The following is a 23,736-nucleotide window of genomic DNA, read 5'->3' as shown; positions in this document are numbered from 1 at the left end:
CCCATCCCGGGGCCACCAGGTGAACCAGCCACCGCCACCACACAGAAAGGGAAGCACCTCACCCTTCAGAAAAACACTGGGCGTCGTTAAAAATAGAGCAGGAAGCGTCTTCAACTGCACACGAGTGACTGCAGCGGGCCCCGGGAAGCACGCCCAGGTAAACACACGGGGCCCGCCTGGCCGGTCGGAACGGGGGACAGTCCTCCGGGGCCGAGGGCTCAGGTCCAGATGGCAGTGACCTGGGAGGGGCGGCTTCCAGGTGCAGAGGGTGGCAGCTGGGGGTCCCTGAGCCGAGGGCTGCAGGACGCTCGGCGTGGGTCGGGCCTGGTCCGGGCCATGGCTTGGGGACATGGCATTTTCCAAGGACACACCTGCAGTCATTTGGGAGGCCACCACCTCCAGAGCCCTGGGCCCTGCTCGCAGTCCCGGCCCCGCCACCAGCCCCGCCACCAGCAGCTGAGATGAGGCCTCAGATAATGAAGTAAGTGGAAGCTACCTGGCACCTAGACAGCTGCTCCCCCCATCAGGCTGATGTCCCGTGACATGTTGAGGCCAGAGGAAGGGTCATCTCTGGCCCCAGAGGCAGGAAGAGCTGGGCAGGAGCCCCAGAACCTCCCACCCACCCACGCCGGCCAGGGCACCGGCCATGCCCACCCTGCGGCTAGGAGGCCACAAATCACAGAGCCCAGACAGCCAGGGACCCACAGGAGGGCGGCCGGCATGGCCGTGCTAGCCTGTCCGGTTGGGGGAGTGTCCGGCCGCCTCACTGCAGGGTCCCCCGCTTCCTCTGCTCCAGCTCTGGCAGCCGCTCCTCCCGGGTCTGCGCGTGCCGGGCCCCCACCCTGTGGGCCGCCTCCATGGCTGTGATGTCGATCTGCGCATAGCGGGAGGCGCCCGCCCCTGGAAGCAGCCGTGGGTGAGCTGACACCCCCAGCTCCGCGGAGGCCTCGGGGACAAGGGACTGCCAGGCCTAGAGCTCGCCCCTGCCATTGGCCAGGACCTAAGCAGGAACCCTGGGTGGGGACGCAGGGGGCTGCCACCCTCAAGGGGAGGAAGGGGGGCGGGTGGGAGGTGGGCCGCCCAGGGCATGTGGGTTCCCACCTCGGATCCCCTCGCTGGCCTGCAGCTCCAGGCCCATGTAGTGCAGCTGCTTTTTGGATGAGGGGCTGACAGGGATGTTCACGTAGGTGGGCGAGTCGCTGCTCAGCCTGTCAGGCCCCAGGCTGCCTGCAGGGAAGGGAGCTATTAGTCTCCAGGCAGTGGCGGAGGGCTGCGCTGACCCCTAAGCCGGCTTCCCACCCACCCCGCTCACCCCCCCACAGCCTGGGAAGACTTGCTAAGTTCCCGATTTCCCTGCCTGCTGCAGTGGGCTGACAGCTGCTGGGCAGTACCCGAGGCCCAAGGCCCACTGGGACCCAGTGACCGTGCTCTTCTACCTTCAGCGTCAGCCGCGTGGCTGTCCTCCATGGTCACCCCATCTGTCCAGGCTGCAGGGACCCTCCCTGGACCGTGAGACCCCCATAAGGATCCCTTCCCAGAGGGCAGGCCCACACCTCCATCCACAGTGACACCTCCCAGACGGCCCCCGGCACCGAAGACCCTCCCCGCCCAGGATCCGCTCCCAGTTCCTGGCAAATGCAACCGGCCCTCGGGACCAGGGTTGAGGGCAGCCCACCCTCCTCCTGCAGCCTCTCCCACACTCTGATCCTAGGGCCCCTCGGGGCACAGCACATGGGGTGGGGGCTCAAGGCCATTTTAGGGGGGCAGCAGCCAAGTTACTCTCTCACCCTCTCCCGAGGGCCAGCAGCCTCGAGACGCGGCCAGGCCTAGGGCCGCAGAACGACCTGTGGCCAGCGGAGCAGGCGCAGGAGGGGAAGTAGGAGCTGCTGGGCAGGAGCAGGTGGGGGGCTGAAGGCCCCAGGACAGCCTGTCTCTGAGCCACCACCCACTTGTCTGAGAGTGCAAAGCCCTCCCCCGGGAGGGTCCTGGCTCTGCTGGTGGTGGGCACTGGAGGGCCAGCCCGGGGCACACACTGCCACAGGGCCCTTTCTGAAGGCCCACGCCCACACGGGTGCCAGTCATTTCATCCCTCTCACTGCCCCAGCAAGGCCGAAGGGGTGCCCCACACTGCCTGCTTGCTCCTGGGGGGAGGCTGAGGCCAGAGAGACCCTGAGCTCCTGAGTGGACAGCCGCTGGGCAGGGCCGGGTCCACCCACCCGGTTTCCTGAACCGCATTCTTCCCCTCCATAGCCCAGCCTGCCCAGCCCAGAGCCCTGACCAGACCGTCTCCTTGCAGGGCTCAGCCACACGGTCAGGGTCCAATGAGGTGGACACACACCCCTGACCAGCGCAGCCTGAGGACCCTCCCTGCAGAGGAAGGCAGGGGGCCACCAGGGGGCACCCTGCCAGGCGTCGGGACCTCGGCCGGGGTGGGCTGCCCCCAGAGCGACACTGTGGTGTCTGGGATGGAAAGAGGGGGCCTCTGGACACGGGGCTCCCAGGATGCGAGACGTCCGGTGGTAGAAGACGTGAGGTCCCGGGCCAGCCAGGACAAAGACCACCAGGCCGGGGGGAACGGCGCGTGAGGTCATGGGGCCCTGCCCTGCCTGGAAGCACAGAAATGCTCTGAGCCTTTGTCAAGCAAACGACGGTCCCAGGAAAGCTCTGCTCAGAGGTGAGGGGCTTCCTTCCACCCACTGCATTCGCACACAGGCTCCATCTCAGGAAAGGCGGGTCCCCCCGGGCCTGGAAGGTGGCGCAGGGCTGGGGCACTCTGCACCCAGGCAGCCGGGGCACGCTGGCTGCACCATGTCCACGCGGGCACTGCACACCAGCCCCTTAGAGCGCCGGGCCAGGCAGGCCCTCACAACCCAGGCCCTCTCCCAGGTCCTCCCCATGACAGGCAGGGGTGCCCAGGGCGGCAGTGGGGCCGGGCCACACAGGGCAGGCTGCGCGGGGCAGAGGGCACGAGCCGAGGAGTGGGGGCAAGAAAGGAGGGCGGGGAGGGCAAGGACTAAGGCCCCGCTGCCACTGGGGGAGCCATCGGGGCTGCAACAGGCCCGAGGGGGTCTGGGAGGGAGGCCCCACCCCCACCCCAGGCCTCGCAGCCGAATGGAGGGGCTGTGGTTTGACCCAAGGGCACGTGGACAATCTCCCCAGGACTCAGCGGTTGGTTTTAGGGTTGAGCCGGTACTCTTCACAGCAGGGCCAGGTGGGCAGGGGGAGAGGGTGGTAGCAGGACTGGGCACGGGAAGTCCCACAGGGCCAGCCCTGCCGGTGACGCTCACCAGCACAGGAAGGCTGCCCCGGCCTCCTCGGCCCTGGTCCCCTGCCCCACACCCCACATCCCACACCCCTGGGACTCTCCACCTCCCACCCCACCGGCTCCTGCAGTTTGAGCTTCCGGGGAGCTCTTACCAGCTGCCGGAGGGCAGGTGAGCAGGCGAGCGCTGTCCTGGCCTCGCCCTGGCCCACCCACCCTGGGCTGCACCCAAGGCTCTGGCCCCACTATGCGGGGTCACGTTTGTCTCTGTCCCCCTAGCCCAGCCCCTGGACCCAGTACAGAGGATGCATGTCGTCCAGCAGGTCCTGACCCTGTGCCCACCCCACTCTCCCTTCCTGGAGACACACGTGTCTGAGTTACAGACCTGCGAAGGCCCTGAGGGCAGGCTCCACGGACAGCAGGAGGCAGGTGTGGGGACCATCTGGAGGGCCGCCCACAGCCTCGCGGTCAGGGGAGATGCCCCAGGCCGGCAGCAGCGGCTTTCCTGTGGTCCCGTCTGACCCTGCTTGCCAGTGGCCCTTTCCACCCCTCCTGCCCTCAGTGCCCGCTCCAGGTCAGCCTGTGCCCTGCTCAGCCTGCAGGGTCTGGACCCAAACAGGCGTTATGCTCCCCTGAGGGGCCATGGAGGGATGGAGGTTCCTTAGAGCCCCACCCCCAGAGGCTCCGTGGAGAAGACAAGGCACAGAGCTGACCCCTGACCTCCAGCCCGAGGACAGCTCCCTGTAGCCTTCAGCCTCCACGCCCCCCAGGACCATCTCCTGGACACCCAGTGTCTGCCTGGCCTTCGCCCCCACCCAGCTTCTCCAAGGACCCTCAAGTCTTCCCCTCGCTTCCTGCCTGGGCCTCGCCCACCACCATCACCACCGCCCTGCTATGCCTGGACCCCCTCACCTCTGCTCTCTGTCACCTCAAGGACAAGGCTCCCTCCTAAAGGCTGGGGATCCGGGCCATCCTGGCCTGTCCACTCTATCCAAGAAACCCCCAGCAGCATGGCCACACCCAGCCACCCTGTCCTCCCCCTGCTGCCCAGCCTGGCTCCTCTTAGCTGCACATAGCTACCACTGTCATCCTCTGTCCACTATGACCCCCTCCCCACTGCCACTCCACTGTCCATGGCCACCCTGTCCACTGTCATCCTCTGTCCACTATCACCCTCTGTCCACTGTTCCCCTCTGCCCACTAGCAACCTACTGCCACTCTCCACTGTCCATCACCCTCTGTCCACTGCCACCCTCTGTCCATGGTCACTCTCTGCGTGCTGACACCCCACGGCCCACTGCTGCCCCTGCCCATGGACACCCCACTGCCTATCTAGCTGGGCTGTAGCTGTAGCCACCAGGACCCCTTTGTCCCCAGGGAAGGGCTGTGTAGGAGCTGGGGCCAGCTGGGCCTACCTGAAAGTGGCGTCGGGAGCCCAGGGGGTGAGGCGGCTGCTCCCTAAACCAAAGAGAACAGGGGTCAGTCCATCTGCCCTGCACCCAGCCCGACAACAAGAGTGATGCAGATCCCTACAGGGGAGACCAGCTGGGGCCCCGATGCCTCGCCTCCCGGGGCCCCTTCCCCACATGCTCCAGGACCAAGCTGGCCCACCAGCCCTGGTGCCCACATGACCCCCATCTTGGCAGAGAGGTTGGCAGCTCAGGCCCATGTCATATCTGGCCTCTGTTCCCAAACAGACTGTTTTATTGGACCACAGACTCGCTGTCCATCACATCCTGCCCACCGCATGTCAGGGTTTTAGCCCCAGCGGCCCCAGGACTGGAGCACGCACTCCCTGGCCCTGGGCACTGCCAGCCGGCTCTAAGCAGCGCCCACGGAGGGGCCCTGCAGGGGTGCCCAGGAAGTCCCCCTGGGGGCTGAGAGCTTAGCCCCTCCCAACTGCAGAGGGGCCTCCTGGTGGCCGAGTGGAAGTGCGGATGGACACTGGGCAAGAGGGGGCCTTGCCGTCCTTGGGGCTGGGGCCGGGTCTGCGGGCAGATCTCAAGGCGGAGACAGCGGCTCACAGCTGCACACCTGGCCCCGTGGGCTGTGGTCTTCCTTCCTCAGGAGCCCGGGCGCTGCCTGCCCAGAGCCCCCCAGCCACAGATGGCACCTGCTCCACTGGGCATGAGCGAGCGGGATGCCGCAAAGTGCCCGGCAGAGGCATCTTGTCCCCTCCCTGGGGGCCAGGATGGGTGGGGCCAGGAGGACTCAGGATGAGTGTCCCCTCCAGGTGCCCCCAGCCCTGACACTCAGCAGGAAGCTCCCAAACCCCTGAGAAGCACCTCCCACCCCACCCCTGCCCCGTCTGCCCACCAGCCTGAGAAGGGGGGTGATGCCGGTGACCCCAGGCTGCCGGAGCAGCGCTGGGGCCTCTCAGTGCTCCAACCAGGGCCAGAGGCCCCGCGAGCTCACTTGGAAGAGAATGGGTGAAAGCAAATGCTCCTTGCAACTCCACGCGGTGGAAGGCTGTCCTGGTGGCCCTGCCCAGCTCCGCCGGATGAGAGGCCCCGTCCCCTCAACCCATGCCCCAGGGCCACCCTGGGGTGCAAGGGGATACTGAGGCACACCACTGTGGGACCCCCGGCCCCACTCCTCCTGAGCATCCCATCGCACAAGATGCATGACCCCGAACAGTCCCCAGAGAGGGCAGTGGTCCCCAGCACACCATGAGGGGGCCTCTCCACTCTGGGCGAGGACGGCCTGCTGCCAGCCCGGCCCCCACCGGCCCAGGTCCTCAGCATGCTCCTGCCACCAGCCGAGGACCGACTAAAAGGGCTGGGCAACCCAGCATCTACTTGCCCATGTCCCCACCTGTGTGGCCTGTGGCCCATCCCTCCTGCCTCGCCCCCAAGACGGCACCTCCCCAAAGTCCCAGCCATTAGCCAAGGTCAAGGAGACCTGAGTGCCCGCCAGGATTCCCACACTGGTGGGGGGGGCAAGCAAATGCCCAGCTCTGGCCTTCCCCATCTTCACTCAGGGCTGGAGCCTGTCTTCTGGCTGGAGGGACGCCTGCCCCTCTGGCCATCGGTCGGCAGGTACTGCGGGAGCACAGGGGCACCAGGCCCGGCTGACAAGGGGCTCTGGCAGCAGGTAGCCCAGCACTCCAGGAGCACCCCAGCCGGCCCCCACACCAGCAGCCCACAGCCCCAGGGCTTTGGGAACAAGGCTGGGGTGGGGGTGACAGCGGCATGCATGATGATACCCCAGCAGCCTCCACAGAGCACTTACACACCTCATTAGACCCTCTCTGGGCACCCGGAGAGTAGCGACTACTGTCCCCATCATAGAAGAGGAAACCGAGGCTCAGACAGGTGCAGCGACTTGCCTGCAGCCCCCAGCTCACCCCCAGGCCTGCCTTTCCCCACATGGCAGTGTTGCAGGAACCCCCCCCAGATATGCCAGCATTCAGTGCCCTTGGGGACCTCAGCCCCCCAGCTCCCCTGGCAGACTTGGCCCCCCACAGGGTGGTGAACAAGGGTGGAGATGGAACGACAGGGCAGGGAACAGCCCCCAGGATGTGCAGGTAGGCTGAAATGGGGTCCTCAAGGCTCTGCCACCCCATGGGGTGATGGGGAGGCAGGGCCTCAGGCTCAGAGCCAGGACCCTCACTGGCCCAGAAGGCGGTGTCTACCCTCACTTGGACATGCAGCACCACCTGAGCCCAAGAGACCACTGAGGACCTCACTGTGGTCTCCACAAACACTAGAACATGCCACACATGTGCACACACACGTGCACATGCCCATGTGCACAACGGCACACACCGTATCACACATGCACATTCATCTCACACACATGTGCATGCGCCATGAACACAGGCATTCAAGTGCATGCACATACCACATACACACATGTGCACACACCACACACGTGTGCATGCAGGCCTCCCTTAATATGCTTACATGTAGATGAATGTACACGGGCATGCATCACATGCATGCAGGTCTGTGTGCACACGCACACGTGCACGTGCAGGCCCCAGGGGCTGTCTGAAGCCACCTCTCCGTCACGCCTCCAGCGCCCTCAGGCTGAAGGCTGACTACGGAGGTGGATCTCACGCTGCTCTGTGACCCACAGGCCAAGGGGGCCGGGCCCGGACTCCAGAGACAGTCAAGGGCCCCGCGGGGAGGGCCAGGGCAGGAGTGGGGAGGGCTGGCCAAATGGAAAAGGACAAGAGGATAAGAAAAGAACATTTTATTTCCAGTTGAAGAACATAAATGTATTACAAACAGATTTTTTCAATGTAAAAGAGCAACAAACATCTTCAGCCGATAGCGGAAGCACAAAGCAGAATATTTACAGGTCAGCTATTCGCCCCTGGACAGGAGCTGATTTCAGACAGCGCAGGACGAAGCCAGCCAGAGAGTCCAGGATCGGATGGACACGGCCCCACCTCTCACGGTGCATCCGGAACCAGGGAACGAATGTACAAAACCAGGCAACGCGGCTGCCCCCCATGCAGCTGAGCAGACAGGCCGGGGAGAAGCTCTATCCCAGGGCGGCCCTTAGGCAGCACCGAGGGGCCCTCCAAATGCAATGGGTGGGCCTCGGACCCCTGGCAGCCTCTGCCCTGACCACCGGCCTTCCCGCTCAGCCAGAGGGCAGCCAGGAAAAGGGCGTGGGCCTTCTGGCCCTTTCAGAGCCCTCTGGCAGGCTGACCTCCGAGGCCGCGGCCCCATGAGACCACAGCCCTGCTCCCCCCCCGCTCCGCCCCTGGCCCAGAGCCCTAAGGCCCAGGACAACGCTGAGGAGCAGTGGGCCCCCGAGTTCTGAGACCCAGACCCACCAGCCCCCAGGCCTGCCGAGCCTCGGTTTCCTCCCCACAGGACGGGCCGCCTGCAGGTGCTGCTTTTCACGGGAGGCGAGGGGCAAACAGGTAAAGCTGGTTACACACGCGTGCCACACAGGGGGTTAGCCTTGGGCCTGCACCCTCGGGGCCGGAGCTGCTGGCAGGGATCGGATTCTTGGCCGCAGGGGGGCTGGGACTGCAGGCCAGGCCGGCCATGAGGTGGGTGGTGCAGTGGGGTGGGGAGGCAGTGCGGCCAGGGGGTCCTGGCACAAGCTGGCTAAGCCATGGTGCCTCCCTGGCCCCAGCGCCTGAGCCTGAGCCTAACCCCGGGCTCTGGGCTTCTGCCGATGGCCACCCAGAGCCTCCCACCCCAGAAGGCACTTCTAGCTGCCTGCAGGCGGGGCCTCTTCACGGCCAGCGGACCTGCCCCAGACGGTCACAGTGGCCTCCTGACAGGCTCTGCTCCCCAGGAGCTGGTGGCCCCCACAGGCCCTCCCCACTGGGCTGACGGCCACCGGCCTCACCAAGGGGCACAAAGTGCACCCCCTTGGCAAGGACCCTCTTCTCCCGTCCCGAGGGGTGAACCCCACCCGGAGCAGCCCGCCTGGGCCCTGGCTCTCAGGGCGGGGGCTTTACCTTGAGTCCGCCACAGACGGGACATGCAGCAAAGAAGGCAGGAGGCAGCTCAGCATGAGGGCCGCCCGCCTCCCAGGGCTCGCCGGGGGCTGGGCTGGGCGGGGTGGCTTCACTGCCTGCAGCCTCTGTCTCCTGTCCCCGCTGCCGGGCACCCAGCCAACTGGAGGGGCACCCCACAGACACCTGGCTGCCCGAGTCCCCGGCCCCGCCACCGGCAGGGCCGCCCTGTGCGGCTGGGGTCTGGTCCCTGGGCGCCTGGCACAGGCTGCGGGGCGAGTCATAGTGGGGCCGCAGGGCGGTGGGCACTTGGTACTCGGCTGTCCCCGGAGGGCAGGCACACAGGCTGGGCTCGGGCGCCCCGGCCGCCAGCGGCAGGCTGAGCAGTGAGCCGAACTCGTCGCCGGATCGCCACATGTCCAGGCTGCTGTCCGCGCCTGAGGAGAAGCTGCCCGAGCAGGAGGAGCGGCTGCCCGTGGCGATGCCGCTGTCCGCTGAGCTCTGGCGGCCGACCTCCTGCAGCTGCCGGGGCCGCAGCGGCTTGGGTGGCGGCCTGGAGGCACCCAGCACGACCTCCCCGGGGACCTGGGCGGCCCCCAGCCCGGGCCCCTCCTGCGAGGTGCCAGCCGAGGACCAGGACTGCTCCGGCCAGGCTGTGAGCTGGCTGCTGGTGCTGATGTCCGAGCGGCTCGCCTCTGACGACGAGCTGCACAGGCTGCGGTCATCCCCTGAGAAGGACAGTCGGGCTGAGGCTGCTCTGTGGCTGGGTGGGGGGCGACATCTAGTAGTGCCTCCACCCGAGGGTCCGCGCCTTCTAGACTCAGCCCTTGGCCTCCCCAAGCCCCGCCAGCACCCGGAGGCTGGAGCACAAGGCAACGGCACCAGGAAGCCCGCCCCACCCAGGCCCTTGTCCCCCCTCCCCTTGGCCACCACCCTCTGGAAACCAGGGGTGAACCCCTCCCCCAAGAAGGTAAAAGCTCGATGCAAACTTGAGACCACCTGTTCCTAGGGGCCAGAGTGGACAGGACAGGAGAAGGCCACGGTCCCCAGTGAGCCTCAGGGGACAGGCAGGCCCCACAGGGCTCCCCTGCTCTGGCTCAGGAGGCCGCAGCGGGACAGCCCCCATGCCACTGCAAGCTGGCCGCCCTCCCAGGACTGCCGGCTCCTTCTGTCCGTCCTCATTGACGCAGCAACCCCAGAGTCACAGCCAAGCAGGGGCCTCGGCTCCTGGCAATGCCAACCCTGAACATTCTGTCTGGGTGCAGCTGTGAAACAAGGGGCCTGTCCTCACCCAGGACACGCGCTGGGGAGTGGGAGGGGCTTCGGTGCCCAGGCCAGAACTCAGTGCTCAGTGCCTGCAGCCTGGGGGCTGGCCTGCAAGGGCCCCACCCCTGCACCGCCGCCCCTGCCCGCGCCCGGCCGAGGCCCCTACCTCCACTGCCTGTCCTGACTGAGTGGGAGAGGAGGCTGAGCCGCTTCTCCAGCTGTAGGGCTTCCAGGGCCTCCTGGGCCACTCGCTCCTCCACGGTGGCAGGCCCCCCGAGGCTCGGGTCTGCGGCAGAGAGGACGGTCAGCAGAGCAAGTGGCACTGGCCCACTCGCTGTCCAGGACCTCGTGGGGAGCCCAGTACTTCAGGGCCACAGGCAGGCCGCTCCACCCCAAGGCCGTGGCAGGGCCATGGGTGAGCCCACTCCTCCCCACACCTGGTCCCCAGCCGCCGGACACCAACCACAGTGCACCCCAGTCAGCCCCAATCCAGGCCCCTGGCCCCCAGCTTGTGCCTGTGCCCCAAAGCCATCAGGCCCTGCAGTGGGGCCGACCTCAGCAGCATCCAGGGCCAGGACACCAGGAACACCCTTCCGCCCATTCCCATCTGGCAGCTGATCGCAAAGCAAGATGATGGCATCAGACCAACTCACGGTTCCCCACCTGCCCTCTCTGAGCCCCCTATCCACATCTGCAAAGTGGGGGTACAGGGGGAGTGCACCCCAGCTCTGGGGAACCAGTGCGGGGATGATGGAGGGACGTGTCTGGGACAGGGTGGACCCTGGAACCCTGAAATCCCCCGTGCCATCCCAACTCTGCCTGCAGGAGGCAGGTCTTGCCCCGGAGGCCTTGGTGTCCACGTGCGTCTGACCAAGCAGAGGCCATTGCAAGGACCCCTGAAAACCTGGGCGTGAGGCTGCTGACCCAGGGGGAGCCATTTCATCTCACGAGTCCCCCATGACCACAGGACTTTGATGTGATGCCAGCCAGAACAGAGAGCAGAGCTCCGCCGTCCACACACCGCCGTCCACACCGGCCTGGATCCGTCCCACTGCCCACACCCGACCAGAGGCTGCCAGGCAGAAGGTCGCCAGCAGGGGGCACCACCATACCATCTAGTAGAGCCTGAGCAGGCAGCCTGCTAAGAGTCTGGCCACAGGAGCCATGCCTTCCTCCTGGCCTGTCCCTGGGTGTGTCACGTGTGTGCAAGGGGGACCTGGCATGTCACTGGCCCCTGGCCTCCACCCCAGACGGCCCCGTCTGCGGCCAACCTCCTGCTGTGTGGCCACGGGCCTTGGTCTCCCACTGGACAATGTGTACCAGCAATTCTGGGTGCCACCCAACCCGTGGGCCTCAGTCAAGGGAAGCTGTGGCGACAGGACCAGCCTCTGCCCCTCCCATGCAGCTGGGTTCAGGCGTCTCCGGCCATCCCCAAGTGGAGGGCGGACCGCCCCACCCCTGCCCCGAATCCCGGGCCCCTCCTACCACCACAGGCAGAGAAGAGATGGAGAGAAAGACAGGCAGGCACAGCGGCCTTGTTCACCGCACCCCCACAGTGTCCTGAGACCCCCACATACAGCCACCTCACAGGGAGAGAGCAGGGCCTGACCGCAGCCCACAGTCCCAGTGACCCGGCGGGGCTCCTGCCCCAGCCTGGAGAACAGGAGGCTGGCCCACAAAGTGTCCGGGAGACACCCCCCGGCCTGTGGCCTCCTGCCGCCCCACCTGCTGCAGCTGCGACGCGACGGGCCCCACCAGAAGCCAGGGCCGGAGCCCCCCAGAGCTCAGAGCCGCGGAGGTGGGCAGCATCCCTTCTCCGGCCGGGCCAGCACGGCCCTGGGCTCCCAGCCGCCGGGGCAGCAGGGCGGAGGCCAGGGGGCAGGTCAGGACGGCCTCCCACCCAGCCTGCTGACGGGCCCAGTCGGCACACACCTGGGAGGACTGGCCGCAGCCCGAAGGGGCCCTTGGTCGGGGAGACGCCCCGGACGATGCAGTCGAACAGGAAGCTGATGCGCTCACCCTCGGAGGAGGACAGGAAAAAGACTCCGGCCCCTGCAGAGGGGGGGCAGACCTGGCGTCAGACGCCCGCCAGGGCCAGCAGGGGCCAGCAGCGGTGTCCCCGGAGCACGTGCGGGAGCCTCCCAGGGCCTGGCGTGGCCCCCCCGCCCTCCCCGCACGGCGCCCACAGGAGAGGCAGGACTGGGTTGCCAGGGGCGGTGGCTCCCCAGGGCTGCAGCGACACCTCGCCCAGGGTGGGGGGCCCACCTGGCCCCATCGCCCGGCTGCCTGCAGGCAAGCCCTGTGAGCAGGCGGTGGCGCACCCTGGTCCCCCTACAGCGCCCCCTCTTCCTGGGAGGGCATCAGGGTGAGAACTCGAGCCCCCAGCATCAAGTACCCAGCAGAGGGATGGCCCAGGCACAGGACCCGGGCGGGAGAGACCCTGGGTCCTGCCACCCCTGGGAGGCCGAGCAGAGCAGCCGGCCCGCTGGCCTGGAGCCCCAGCCAGTGAATGAAGTCCTCGCCACTTACTGAGTGAATGGAGACAGCGGGTCACGTGGGGCTGGATGCTGTCACCGCACAAGAATCCCTTCTGCCACTCTGCCCTCTGCCCTTTGCCCAAAGAAAGGCATGCACTCTCAGAGGGCAGGCCCCCGGCTGGCACCATGCCAGCAGACAGGAGGGGTCAGAAAAGCTCCATGGTGAAACTCTGCACCAGCCAGTCGCTGTCGCCTCCATGGAATTCCAGGGACTCAGGCCAGGCCCCACATGAGGCAACACCACTGCCCCTTGGCAGCCACCCTGGGGCAGGAGGGGGCGCAGCACCTTCTGGTTGCTGGAGCTTCCTCCGTGCATGCCCCGAAGCAGTGACACACCTGCTTTAGAGATGGGGAGCCTAAGGCCCAGACAGGCCACCCAGCCACATCCTGGCACCATGGAGCTTCCGACTGGCAGCAGAGAGGAGGCGGGAGGTGTGCAGAGGAGGCCCATGCCCACCCTGACCCAACCCAGGGACACCTGCTCAGAAGGGCCCAGAGGGATGGGCCTCCAGGCCGGGGTACACAGCTGAGAACTTGTGCCCAGGACCTTAGTGGAGGGCAGGTGAGAAGGGTGCTCACGACGGGCACTGGCTACTTGCAGTGTCCTGGGGCAACTGCCACCCCACCATGGCCAGGCCAGCCTGTCGCCTGCTCTCACGCAGGGCCGGCCCCTAATCCCAAGCTCACAGTCACCTGGCAGAGACCTCAGCACAATCAGTGCCCAACCATAAAAAACACATGACGAGGACAGGGAGCCGGCGGCGTTCTACCCGGCGTCTGCCAGGCCTCACGCTCCCTGAAGGACGGCTGCCCCCACACCAGCCTGGGCAGCAGGGGCTCCCTGGGGCGGACGGCTCGGAGGCCCGAGCACCGAGTCTCCCAGGACACAGCTCACCACCTTCTTGCTGGCCCTCGCAGCCTCCTCTCCCGGACCCCTGGCCCCTCGGCACGCCTGGGCCACCTGACACCTCAACCCCGGACGCCCCTGGCCACCTGTAATGCCCCTTCACCTGGCAAGACTCCACTCATGTAACATAGCCTTTCCAGACCCCAACACCTGACCCTTCGCTTGGTGATGCTTTCAGAGAAGCCTCCTCTGGGGCAAATCTGTAACGCTGTAATTCACCTGTCCCCTTACTGACTGAATGCTGTCTGGCCACCAGTCCCAGCACTTTGCAAGCAGGGACCACTTCTGAGCCGTCCGTGGCCCCAGTGTGCAGCTGTAGGCCAGCCGCCCAGGAGGCCCCCAGCACTCTGTGGGTGGGAGTAACAAGCCGGCCCCAGGGCCCCTCCCAGGGACTCATTCTTTGCATTTTTGTTTGCTCATTTACCTGGGGAGTCAGGGGAAGGTAACACAGAGCCTGACCCAGTTTTGCCGCACTGTACAGGTGTGGCCGCTGTAAGGACAGCCACCGGGACTTCCAGCCAGGCCGCCCGCCAGACGCCACTGCCCCTGGGACCCTAGCTGCCCACATGCAGGAGAGGTAAGCCACCCCCACTGAGCCCTCCCAGACCCTCCCAGACCCCTGACCCACAGAAAGAAACAGCCCCTCAGCTCTGGGGCATTTGTTACACAGCAAAAATAACACAGGGAATTTCATTTTTCCCTGCCCTTATGTTGGGAGAAAGAACATTCAGTGAAAGAAATTCATTTGAAATAAAGTTTTAAATTTCACCCAATCATTTCAAACCCACTAGGAGGAATTGTTAAAGATATTTTTTACAACAAAAATAAAAACAAAAAAATATAAAACCAATGTCTGTGAGGCTGTGGAGAAACTGGACCTGTGCATGGCTGGTGGGAACATAAAATGGTGTGGACGCTATGGGGACAGCACGGGGTTTCTGCAGAGAGATGGGGTCCCCACACCACCCAGCAGCCTCCTGACCAGGACAAGCCCCAAAGAACCAAAAGCAGGGACTCAAATATTTGCACACCTGTGTTCGCGGCAGAGCTCTCCACAATAGACAAAAGGGGAGAGAACCCAGGGCCCAGGGAGGGACGGGGGGCTGAGCACAAGGTGGGTTCCTCGGCCCCAACGGGGAGGCAGTTGTGGCCCGCGTCCCACATGGCAAACCTGGAGGGCATGATGCTCGGCAGATGAGCCTGTCACGGAGGGACCAGTCCGGCATGACCCACTGCTGGCAGGTCCCTAGGAGAGTCACGTCAGAGACAGAAAGCAGGAGGTGGGGCAGGGGCTGGGGGAGGGGGGAGGGGTGTTTAATGGGGACAGGGTTTCAGTTTGGGAGGATGGAAAGCTCTGGGGATGGATGGTGGGGACGGCTGCACGCAAATGCCATCAGTGCCCTGACAGGAACTCTTAAGGTTGAGATGGTAAATTTTATGTTACGTGTATTCTGCCAAAGTAGAACAGAAAGAAGACAAAACAAGCCCAAACCCGAAGAGCCCCTCAGGGAAGCAGGCTCTGTCTGTGCGGGGTCCCCCGCCGGGGCCTGTCCCAGGCACATGGGCCGCCTCTGGCCAGGATGCACCACAGGGCATCCAGCATCCTCGCAGCTGCCCCCCCGAAAGCCAGGAGCGTGCCCCAGTCACCGTGACAACAGCCCCACAGCCCCCATTGCCCAGGGGTACAACAGCCTGGTGGGACCCAACACCATCCTGAGGAGAGTGGGGCCTCGGCAGGTCAGCCACAGCCCTGGGCTCTGCCCGAGTGGTGGGGGGTCTCAACCTCCCCTGCCCCTGCCCCGCGAGGTCCTGTGAGCGCTCCGCAGGGACCCGCCTTCCTCCCCTGCTGCCCTGCGGTCCCCACCCTTCAGCCCTGGGCACCAGGCACGGCTGCTCAGGTCAGAGCTCCTCAGGCAGGCCCGGGACACCATCTGCGTCTCCCAGTGCCGGCGGGCGATCCTGTCCATCAGCCCTTCTCCTGAGTGACCGGCCCTGGGGCAGCACCCTTCCCAGTTCCCGGGTCAGGCGCACAGGGACACCGCTGCTTTGGGGCCTGGGGCTAAGCCTCTGACCAGGGACTAGCAGGTGGAGACACCAACCCAGGTGATGCCAAGGTGAGGCTCAGGCACGGGGGCAGGAAGGACAGGGCCCACAGGGACTCCCAGCCCCTGGGAAAATGCCGCAGCCGTGACCTGCTCCCCCAGAGCAGGCGGAAGGTGAGGCTGGTCCCGCCAACCCCGTCTGGCGGGGGGCCGGTCTGGCCCAGCACTGGGGTCTCCACTGGGAGACTGGAACCTGGGGTCTCCTCTAGGGGACTGTCACCCACTGCCCAGGCACCGGGTCGCATCAGCACCTGACTCCTTGGACAGGCCCATGGGCGGGGCTCACTCGCGACCCACAAGGAGCGGCTGCAGTAGGAGCTGCGTGACGGCGTTCTCTCGGACTCCAGGAGGCTGGGTAGGGTGTGGGCGCGGGCACTCAGGTGCCAGGGGCATGCTGGCCCCTCACACCCACCCCATGTCCTCCCAGCACCCCACAGCGAGCCCCATGGGGCCCATGAGGAAACGGGCTCCGAGAGGGCCATGTTGCAGAGGCGTGTGCTGTGGGCACGTGCGGAGACTGAGACCTGGGTGAGCGGGACTTGGTGCCCAGGACCGAGTCTCCCGTGTTCGAAGACATGGGATGGGGCTCGTATGCCATCATGTCCAAATGGTCCCACACGACGCCACATTGCATGCCCCCAAGGGCAGGGGCACAGCAGTCCCTGGGGCTGCTTTCCTGTCCAGAAGAACACAGACTGGAGCACAGCACCCGAGGAGGAAGCTGGGGCCCCCGCTGAACTGCCATCTGAGTGCCCGCAGCTGGCCCTGCCCCGCCCAGTGGGCTCTGGCCCGCTTAACCAGCAGCAGGCAGGGCGCGGAGCTTGGGGTCGGCTGCGGCTCCATGGCTCACACTCAGATGGCCCTCAAACCTGTGGGAGCCACTCTGTGCCTCAGTTTCCCCATCTGTAAAATGGAGGTGGTGCACGCACCTCCTATGCTGTTTAGACCAGTAAGCACCTGGGACCCTACTGGGTGCAGCCCCCCGCAGGGTGGCTCCAGGGGGCTGGCACCGCCCTAGGCAGCCTCAGGCTCCATATTACTCTGGACACAGGGCCCAGTCACCCTGGTGTGCAAACGCCACGAGGGGCTACAAAAGGGCGACAGATCACGGGCCTGACTGTACCTCCAGGGCAGAGGGTTGAAATCGACCGCACGCCGATCAGAAATGTGACAGGCAGGCCTGGTCCCTGAGGGAGACGTGACTTTGTGTGAATGGAAGCAGCCCGTGTCCGGACCACCGTTCTCAGGTCTCTGCCTGCGGCTCCCCCACCCGTCCCGACCGCCGTCGAAGGCAAAGCATTCGAACAGGACAGTTGGAGGCAGGGATGCACCCTCCTGGGACCCTCACCTCAGCAAGGGCCCCATCTCCTCCCTGCTGACCCCAGGCCCACCCTTCCCCTTTACGTCACCACCCTTTAGCACTCTGAGAATCCACAGGGCCCCCCCACCCACACAGCTGCTGTTTGCTCAGCAGGACCACCAGCCTGATGGCGGCCTGGGACCAAGGTTACCCCCTAAAATCGGTCTGCTGGCCGTGCTCTGCTCAAGCGCCTTCGGTGGCTCCCTGCTCCCCTGGGACCACAGCACCCGGTTCCCGTGGGGCTGCTTGCTCCCACCACCACCAACAGGGCTCCTGCACACACCCGGGGTCACCCTTTCTCTTCCCCCACACTTCCTTACCCTTCCACAGCTGAGCGAACTCCTATTCACTTTGCAGTGGTCCCACTCAAGCGCCCCTCCAGGGAGCCTTCCCGACGCGCCCAGGCTGGTCTCTCCCCGGCCCCCTGTCCCCTCTGAGAACTGTAAACGTCTCATGTCTGTCTTACATGGGCTCCGAGTCTTCCCTGCGGGCCGTGTGCTCCCCACCTCCAGCCCTACACCCAGCACCTGGCATGGAGAAGCCACAGCCCCTCTCTGGCCCAGATTCCTGCAGTCACAGACCAGGGCTTCGGCCAGTGCCCACGGGACCCCCAGCATCTGGGCCACAACATCCAAAGGAGGCACCGGCGGGCCTATCAGGGCAGGGAGCGAATCGGGCGCTTCAGACACAGCAAGAGCCTCTCCTCGCCTGGGGCTCCATCCTCCACACACCTGTGCCCAGGAGGCCGCAGGGGCAGGCCAGACCCAGTACAGATGGGCATGGGGGCAGAGAGGGGAAGGAGCAGGTGGCACAGAAGCCGGGTGCCCAGGACACGGATGGGCACCGGACCCCCTCTGCCACCTGCTGGATTCCCCAGTTCAAGGACCCTGGTCCTCTGCCAACGCAGCCGGCTCGTGGGTGCGGAAATGCCCTGAAATGCCCGTGACAGGAGGCTCTGATGGCCGGTGTAAGGACAACTTGCCCTGAGCCCCTCCGAGAAGCTCCTGTGCTCCCAAAGCTTCCCTTCCCCAGGCTCCGGGCAGGCCCCTCTCTTGGCCCTCCACTCCCCATCCATGGGAAGCCCCCCGTCTCTGCCATCCCTGCACACCGAGCCAGGTCCTGAAGGTCTCAGCTCAACAGCCCTGGTCACACCTGCGCTGACCCCACCCCACTCCCTCAGGGGCGTGCTCCTCACACAGAGCACCTCAGGGTTGGCTGCTCTCTGGGGAACTGTCTAGGGGAGAAGGGGTGTCGGTCTGGGAACACCAGGGGCCAGGCCGGGACCTGTCCCAGGGGAGAGGAGGGGGTGCTAATTCCTTACACCCAAGACCTTTCAGGGCCTTCCAATGACCCCCAACCCAGCTCTCCATCCCTGAAATTGAAAGTGCCCCAGGGCCACAGACTTATCAGGAGCCAAATCCTGGAAATCTCAGGGTCCAGGTGACCCATCACGGGCTGAACGGTGGCCCCAAGAGACGGTCACATCTCAGAACCTGTGACTGTGGCCTTATTTGGAAAAAGGGCTTTGCAGACAGAATCAAGAGCAATAGAGACGAGACATCCTGGATTATCACGTGGCCCTGAAACCAGTGACTGCTGTCCTGTGGAGGGGGGCGGGGACACAGGGAGAGGCCAGGTGAAGAGGCCACAGACCCAGGGGCAGCAGGAACACTGGGGGCCAGAGGGGCAGGAAGGCCCCTCTCTTGGAGCCCCCGTGGGGGGCAGCCCCGCCACTCTGACTGTGGGCAGGACTGTGAGGAATCGCTTCTGCTGTTCTAAGGCCCCCAGTCGTGGGTGCTGGCTCTGGCAGCCCCGGGGCACTGACTTGTGCCCTCTGTGGACCTAAACCGCCTGCCCTCTTCCTAGGAAGGCCCCGGTCCTGAGCGGCTGGGTGGTCTGACCATGCGTGCAGGCGTGCACTGTGTCCCCACCAACTGGTTCCGCATCAAGGTGTCCCCTCTCTGAGGCCGTTTCCCGGGACAGTCTAAGTCCAGCTTTCATCAGCAGAACAGGGGCAGCCTGTCCCTGGAGAATGCGGCCCTCCTGGGTTGTACTCCAGGCCTGGCTCCGGCCTGCTAGAGGACAGAGGGATGGCACAGTCCGACCAGCCACCGCATCCCCCACATGGGGTTGTCCCACAGCCACTGTCCACGGATTTGGCCAGTGGCCTCGCGACAGCTTGGAGGGAGGAGACGGAGTCCGTGAGAGCATCTGCACCCTCAGGCCCGTGTCCCACTGAGGGACAGAGAATGACGGCCTCGAGCCCTGCAGTCGAGGCTGGCCGGCCCAGGTGTGCAGATGGAGCTGATCCAGGCCTTGCTCAGAGGCAGCACCAGGACAGCCCTGTGTGGTCCACCCTGGTTTTCTGGCAGGGTTTGACCTCTCTGCCTGCATGGAACCTCTCTGGCGCCCAAAATTGTTTACACCCACACCAAGAGTTGGAATGTTAAACTCTGAGGCCTCAAGGACAACACCCAGCAGCCCTATGACATTATGCGGCTGCAAAGACAGCAGGCCCCCAAGGCAGCAGGTCCTCCTGACCGCCCCGCTTACAGGGTGCTGGCCAGCAGCCCCCAGGCAGCCTGCAGCCCTGGAAGTAGCCCCAGACGACCCTGAGCACGGGCAGGAGGGCGCGTGTCCAGGAACTCCACAGCCCTGGGGAGGGGCAGCCCCAGGGCCCCAGGGCACCATGGCCTGCGGCCCCTGACCATCCATGCGAGGGAGTGGGGACAGAGCTGGCAAGGGTCCCCGCCCCCACCCTGGCTCTGGACCCAAGCGCTATGACCTCTAATGGGCTAAAGACCAGGTGGCCCGAGGGCTCATGCAGCACGGAGGTGCCCCAGTGGCGTCCTGTCCTGCTCCTCCGCACCAGCCCAGGGCAGGTGTGCCAACAGCTATGCATGCTTGTACCCCAGGCCTGGCTCCAGTCAGGCCCTTCAGACCATGGCTGCGGCTGCCCTGTGGCTGCAGGAGCCTCTGCTGAAAACTGCCACACCCCACAAGCCCAGGCACCTGCCCCATCGCCACCTTCCGTCTCCCTTCCCGTCTCCAAACCCAGCCTCCCCACGCCCAGGCCCCGATCAACACAAACTCGGCCGACTCCCTGTGTCCCACTGCTCGCGCAGCACCTTGAACCTCACTAGCTGATTCACCTCCTTGCTAAGTGTCCATGCAGGCTACGGCCTGACTCCTGAAAGGCAGGGTGCCGTGAGCACCCCGTAGGGCTGGCTTCCTCGGGCCACGCACTGGGTTTGCCCCGGAGCACAGGCCACGTCATTCTGTGCCACCTGCCCACCCCGCATAGTACAAGGGCCCATCTGATCAGCTCCCGCACGACCACACCCTCAAGAGCATTCCTCCAGGCGCGAGCAGGTCCCAGAGCCCAGTGGACCCTGTCCAACCCTGGCCGTGCTGAGGGCACATGCCCCTCACAAGTTCTTGTCATCCTCATCCCCTCACAAGACTGTGGGTCAGGGATTATGTCCCTTTATGGGGGTGGGGCCAGCAGACACAGGGTGTCGGGGCTCAGAGCCTCCACCCTCTGTCCACAGGAGAGCGGAGATGAGAATGTGCAGCACCCACCCTGCAGCCCAGCACCTGACCACCGGCCTCAGGGCTGCATGCCAGGAGCCCTGGGTAACCAACGCACAGACATGCAGTCTGGGGACAGGAGAAAGGGCTTCACAGCCCCCAGCCTGCAGGTCCATTCACTGGCCTGCCGTGTGCACGGTCCTGCGCTCAGAGAACAGCAGGCAGGGCACAGGCATCCCCACCCTGCAGCCGCCCCGCTCCATGGGCACGGTCCCTGCAACCCCTCCCCAGCCTGGCGGTCAGCGTGCCGGCCTCACTCTGGCCCCCCCTCACCACCTCTCACCATCGCCTCGGCCCTGGGGACACCCTGGGGCTCTGCCCTCATCCCCGACAGCAGGGCGGCTCTTCCCACCCCGCCCCATCCCAGATGTGGGGGCTCACAGGCCCAGAGCTGCTGTACCCACGGGGAGCCCTGGGCCCACAGATGCATCTCTCTGCACGTCCCTGATAAACACATTTACTTCTTTCCCCTTTTCCATTAAATCCGAACTTCCGTGGTTCTGAGGCCCTGTGACCCAGGCCAAGGGCTGTGAACTGTGACATGACAGCCTCGTGCAGGGGTCCCTCCAGCCAGGAAGAGCGAGGCAGCCGGGCCGTAAGACGGAACCCAGCCACAGCCTGACGCACTACAGAGCAGGCTCACAGTGGGCCCGCGGGCTCCAAGCGGTGGTGGCTGGGGGAAGTGAGCTGGGAGCTGCCACGGCCCTGCCCACCCAGCATACTTACAGTACCCACATCTGGTCCCGCCTTCAAAGATGAATCCATTGGGCACGGCCCCGTAGCGCCGGAGGTCAGACAGCCTCCACTGCCCGGTGACTGCCGGAGGGATGTCTTTGGCCACCGCGAGAACACCGTTGCAGAGGTGAAGGGTGGCGGGGCCGCTCTCCAGCTTGGTGCCCGGAGCCACTGCCACGTGGAACCTGTGCACTGAGGGCCAGGCAGAGGCCAGAGGGGGCTGAGCACGGGAGGGGCAGCGACACCGGCGCCAGCTCCAAGGGCCCTGGGCTGCACCCCCGCACCCTTCCAAGCTACCTGTCAGGAGTGGGCGAGGCCTCCAAGGGGCTGCCTGACCGCCCTCTCCAGCCCCACCAAGGCAGACTGGGCCCCAGGGAGCCCTGCTGAAGCTCCCTGTGTGCCAGTGCGGACAGATGCCCAGCGTTGGATCCCTGCCCATGGAGCGCCTGCTCCCAGGACCCCCGCCCACGGCCACTGGCATGGCTCCACATCCCGGGTGGGGAAACTGAGGCCCGCGGAGGCCCAGCCTCCCCCCAGCTGCCAGAGTTTCGGGTCTGCCTCAGCCCAGCCTGGCCCAGAGACACTCTGGAAACCGCAGGCCCCTCCACTCCCCGGCAGGGAGCAAGACGAACTTGCCCCCAACAGTCGCGCCCACTCCCCCAGTTCAGGCGTATGCCCAGGAAGCACGCAGGGCACAGCCATGAGCTTCCCCCTCCCCAGTCGGTCCGGCTGCTGAAGGGGGTGCACAGCTGGAGGAGCCGGACCCGAGGGTGGTCAGCAGCCGGCCCGCCCGGCACTTCTGTGAAGGTGCTGGGATGGGCCAGCGGCTGCAGCTGTATGAGGACCCTGCCCAGAGCGAACCGACGGGAGCCCCCAACCAGAGAACCTTCCAGAAGGTGTTCTTCTTCCTCTCTGGCCCCATGCCCTCTGCACCAGCCAGGCACATGCCTCCTGCACTAAGCGCCTGGTCTGGGGGCTCCGGGGTGAGGGAGCGGCTGCTGGGCCGGGCTGCGCAGGGGTGAGGGGGCTGGGGCCCCACCCCGAGCACCACATACTCAGCGGCCGAGATCAGCCATATGCCCGTGACTGTTCAGGCAAATGAAAGGGCACAAGTCCGTGGCGCAAGAATGTCTGATAAAGACGCGGCCGACTGAGCAGAGGGGAAGGAATTACAAGTGGGGGCTCAGAGCTCATTTTCACTTTAAATTTGAATGTTTTCTTCATCATGGGCTTTTTGTATTGATCTGGAATTTTTTAAAGACTGTGTTAAAATATCATTGATCTTGATGTCTTTGTTTTGGCATCCAAGGAGAGGGCCTCTGGCCCCTCACCTGAGCCCAGGTCCCACCCCACTCACACAGCCCACTGGGTGGCACGGCCACCCTGTAGAGCTGTGAGGTGGGGCCGTGTCCGCCCCCGAGCACTAGTCTCTCTCACCCCCCTTCCCCGGTACCAGCCCAGGGCACAGGCCCCACTGGAGCCCCGCAGGGGGGATGCCATGGGACAGCAACTCCATACATGCCCTCCACCCCCACCTGGCTCTGAGCTCAGGTGGCAGGTCAGGGAGCAAAGGGCAGCACTTCGGAAGGTCACCCTGTTCGGCTACCCACTTGGGTCAAGACTCTGGATCTACTTAAAGGGTTAAGTCATCAGAAAGGCCCTGGGGGGCCCTCCTATTCCCCAAAGCCTTCGGGCAGCACCATGCACTCCCACACCCTAAGCACTGGGCCTGCTAGAGGAGGTGCTCCAAACCACGAGGCCCTGCCCCGCAGCCCAACGGCAAGGCCTCCCGGGCACCTTAGGGTGGGGCTGTCACCTCGGACGCCCATGCTGGGCATCACTCACCCTCGCCGAGCGCGTAGCGGATCCGGGCGTCCCAGGCACACATGGCCTCACGGCTGTCGAAGCCCAACATGACAGCCTGCGACAGGCAGACGATGGCGAGCGTGTGGGCCAGCCCCTCGTAGGGCAGGCCGGGCTCCAGGCCACAGATGTCCTCCAGGGTCAGGCTGCTGCGCTCCCGCAGGCCCTTGGTCCGCTCTGACCGGTCCTTGTAGGCCAGCATCAGCAAACAGTCTGCAGGGGGCACCAGACAGGACACACCTGAGGGGCCATCAGGGCCGCTGCCCCGAGGCCCCAGCATCCCCAAGTGCGCTGTGGCAGGCCCGCGAGTCCAGGGCTCAACGCATGGCCCCGAGCAAGCCTAGACACGTTCTCACCAACCCTGCAGGGGCCCGCGGGCAGGAGGAGGCAGGGAAGGCAAGGATGCCCGTGGGAAGGCGCGCGGGACAACTCCACTCTGATTCCCCAAGGAGCAGGCCCTGAAAATCCAGGTAAGCACGAATCCCAAATGACCTTGTCTCAGACACCTGTCTGTCCCCAGAGGGAAGACAAGCTGTGGTGGTGTGCACTCTGCTTCCACCTGCCCGGCCCTTCAAACCAGGGTCAGCCCTCTGAGCTGTGCGAGCAGCCACTTCCCCAGGTAGGGCCACAGGGCAGGCGGTCATCCGGGCCTCGCCCCCACTTCCATGGCGCGAACGCAGCCCCAGGC

At 65.4% G+C, this 23,736-nt stretch overlaps 1 protein-coding gene across 9 annotated transcripts in view; it reads right to left on the bottom strand.

The window, feature by feature from the left end:
- Nucleotides 1-705: 705 nt before the first annotated feature.
- DOK7 (docking protein 7) overlaps nucleotides 706-23,736 on the bottom strand; it is a 30,410-nt gene continuing 7,379 nt past the window's right edge. For 2 of the 9 annotated variants that reach the window (XM_036992448.2, XM_073237981.1), the window contains exons 3-7: nucleotides 23,031-23,288; nucleotides 21,177-21,377; nucleotides 11,886-12,005; nucleotides 10,120-10,239; nucleotides 7,445-9,415 (exon numbers count right to left, since the gene is read on the bottom strand). In XM_036992448.2, the coding sequence (XP_036848343.2) occupies nucleotides 8,673-9,415; nucleotides 10,120-10,239; nucleotides 11,886-12,005; nucleotides 21,177-21,377; nucleotides 23,031-23,288 (1,442 nt within the window). In that variant the 3' untranslated portion in view covers nucleotides 7,445-8,672. Of the gene's footprint in view, nucleotides 901-1,101; nucleotides 1,243-4,668; nucleotides 4,721-7,444; nucleotides 9,416-10,119; nucleotides 10,240-11,885; nucleotides 12,006-12,218; nucleotides 12,350-12,482; nucleotides 13,996-21,176; nucleotides 21,378-23,030; nucleotides 23,289-23,736 lie in introns of those variants that run through there. The other 7 variants (XM_036992451.2, XM_036992458.2, XM_036992466.2 and 4 more) reach the window with 7 other exon arrangements.

This window comes from Manis javanica, chromosome 5 (genome assembly GCF_040802235.1).
Source record: "Manis javanica isolate MJ-LG chromosome 5, MJ_LKY, whole genome shotgun sequence".
Lineage (NCBI taxonomy): Eukaryota > Metazoa > Chordata > Mammalia > Pholidota > Manidae > Manis > Manis javanica.
The sequence above is the reverse complement of the archived record's forward strand: the minus strand, read 5'-3'. Positions and strand labels throughout refer to the sequence as shown.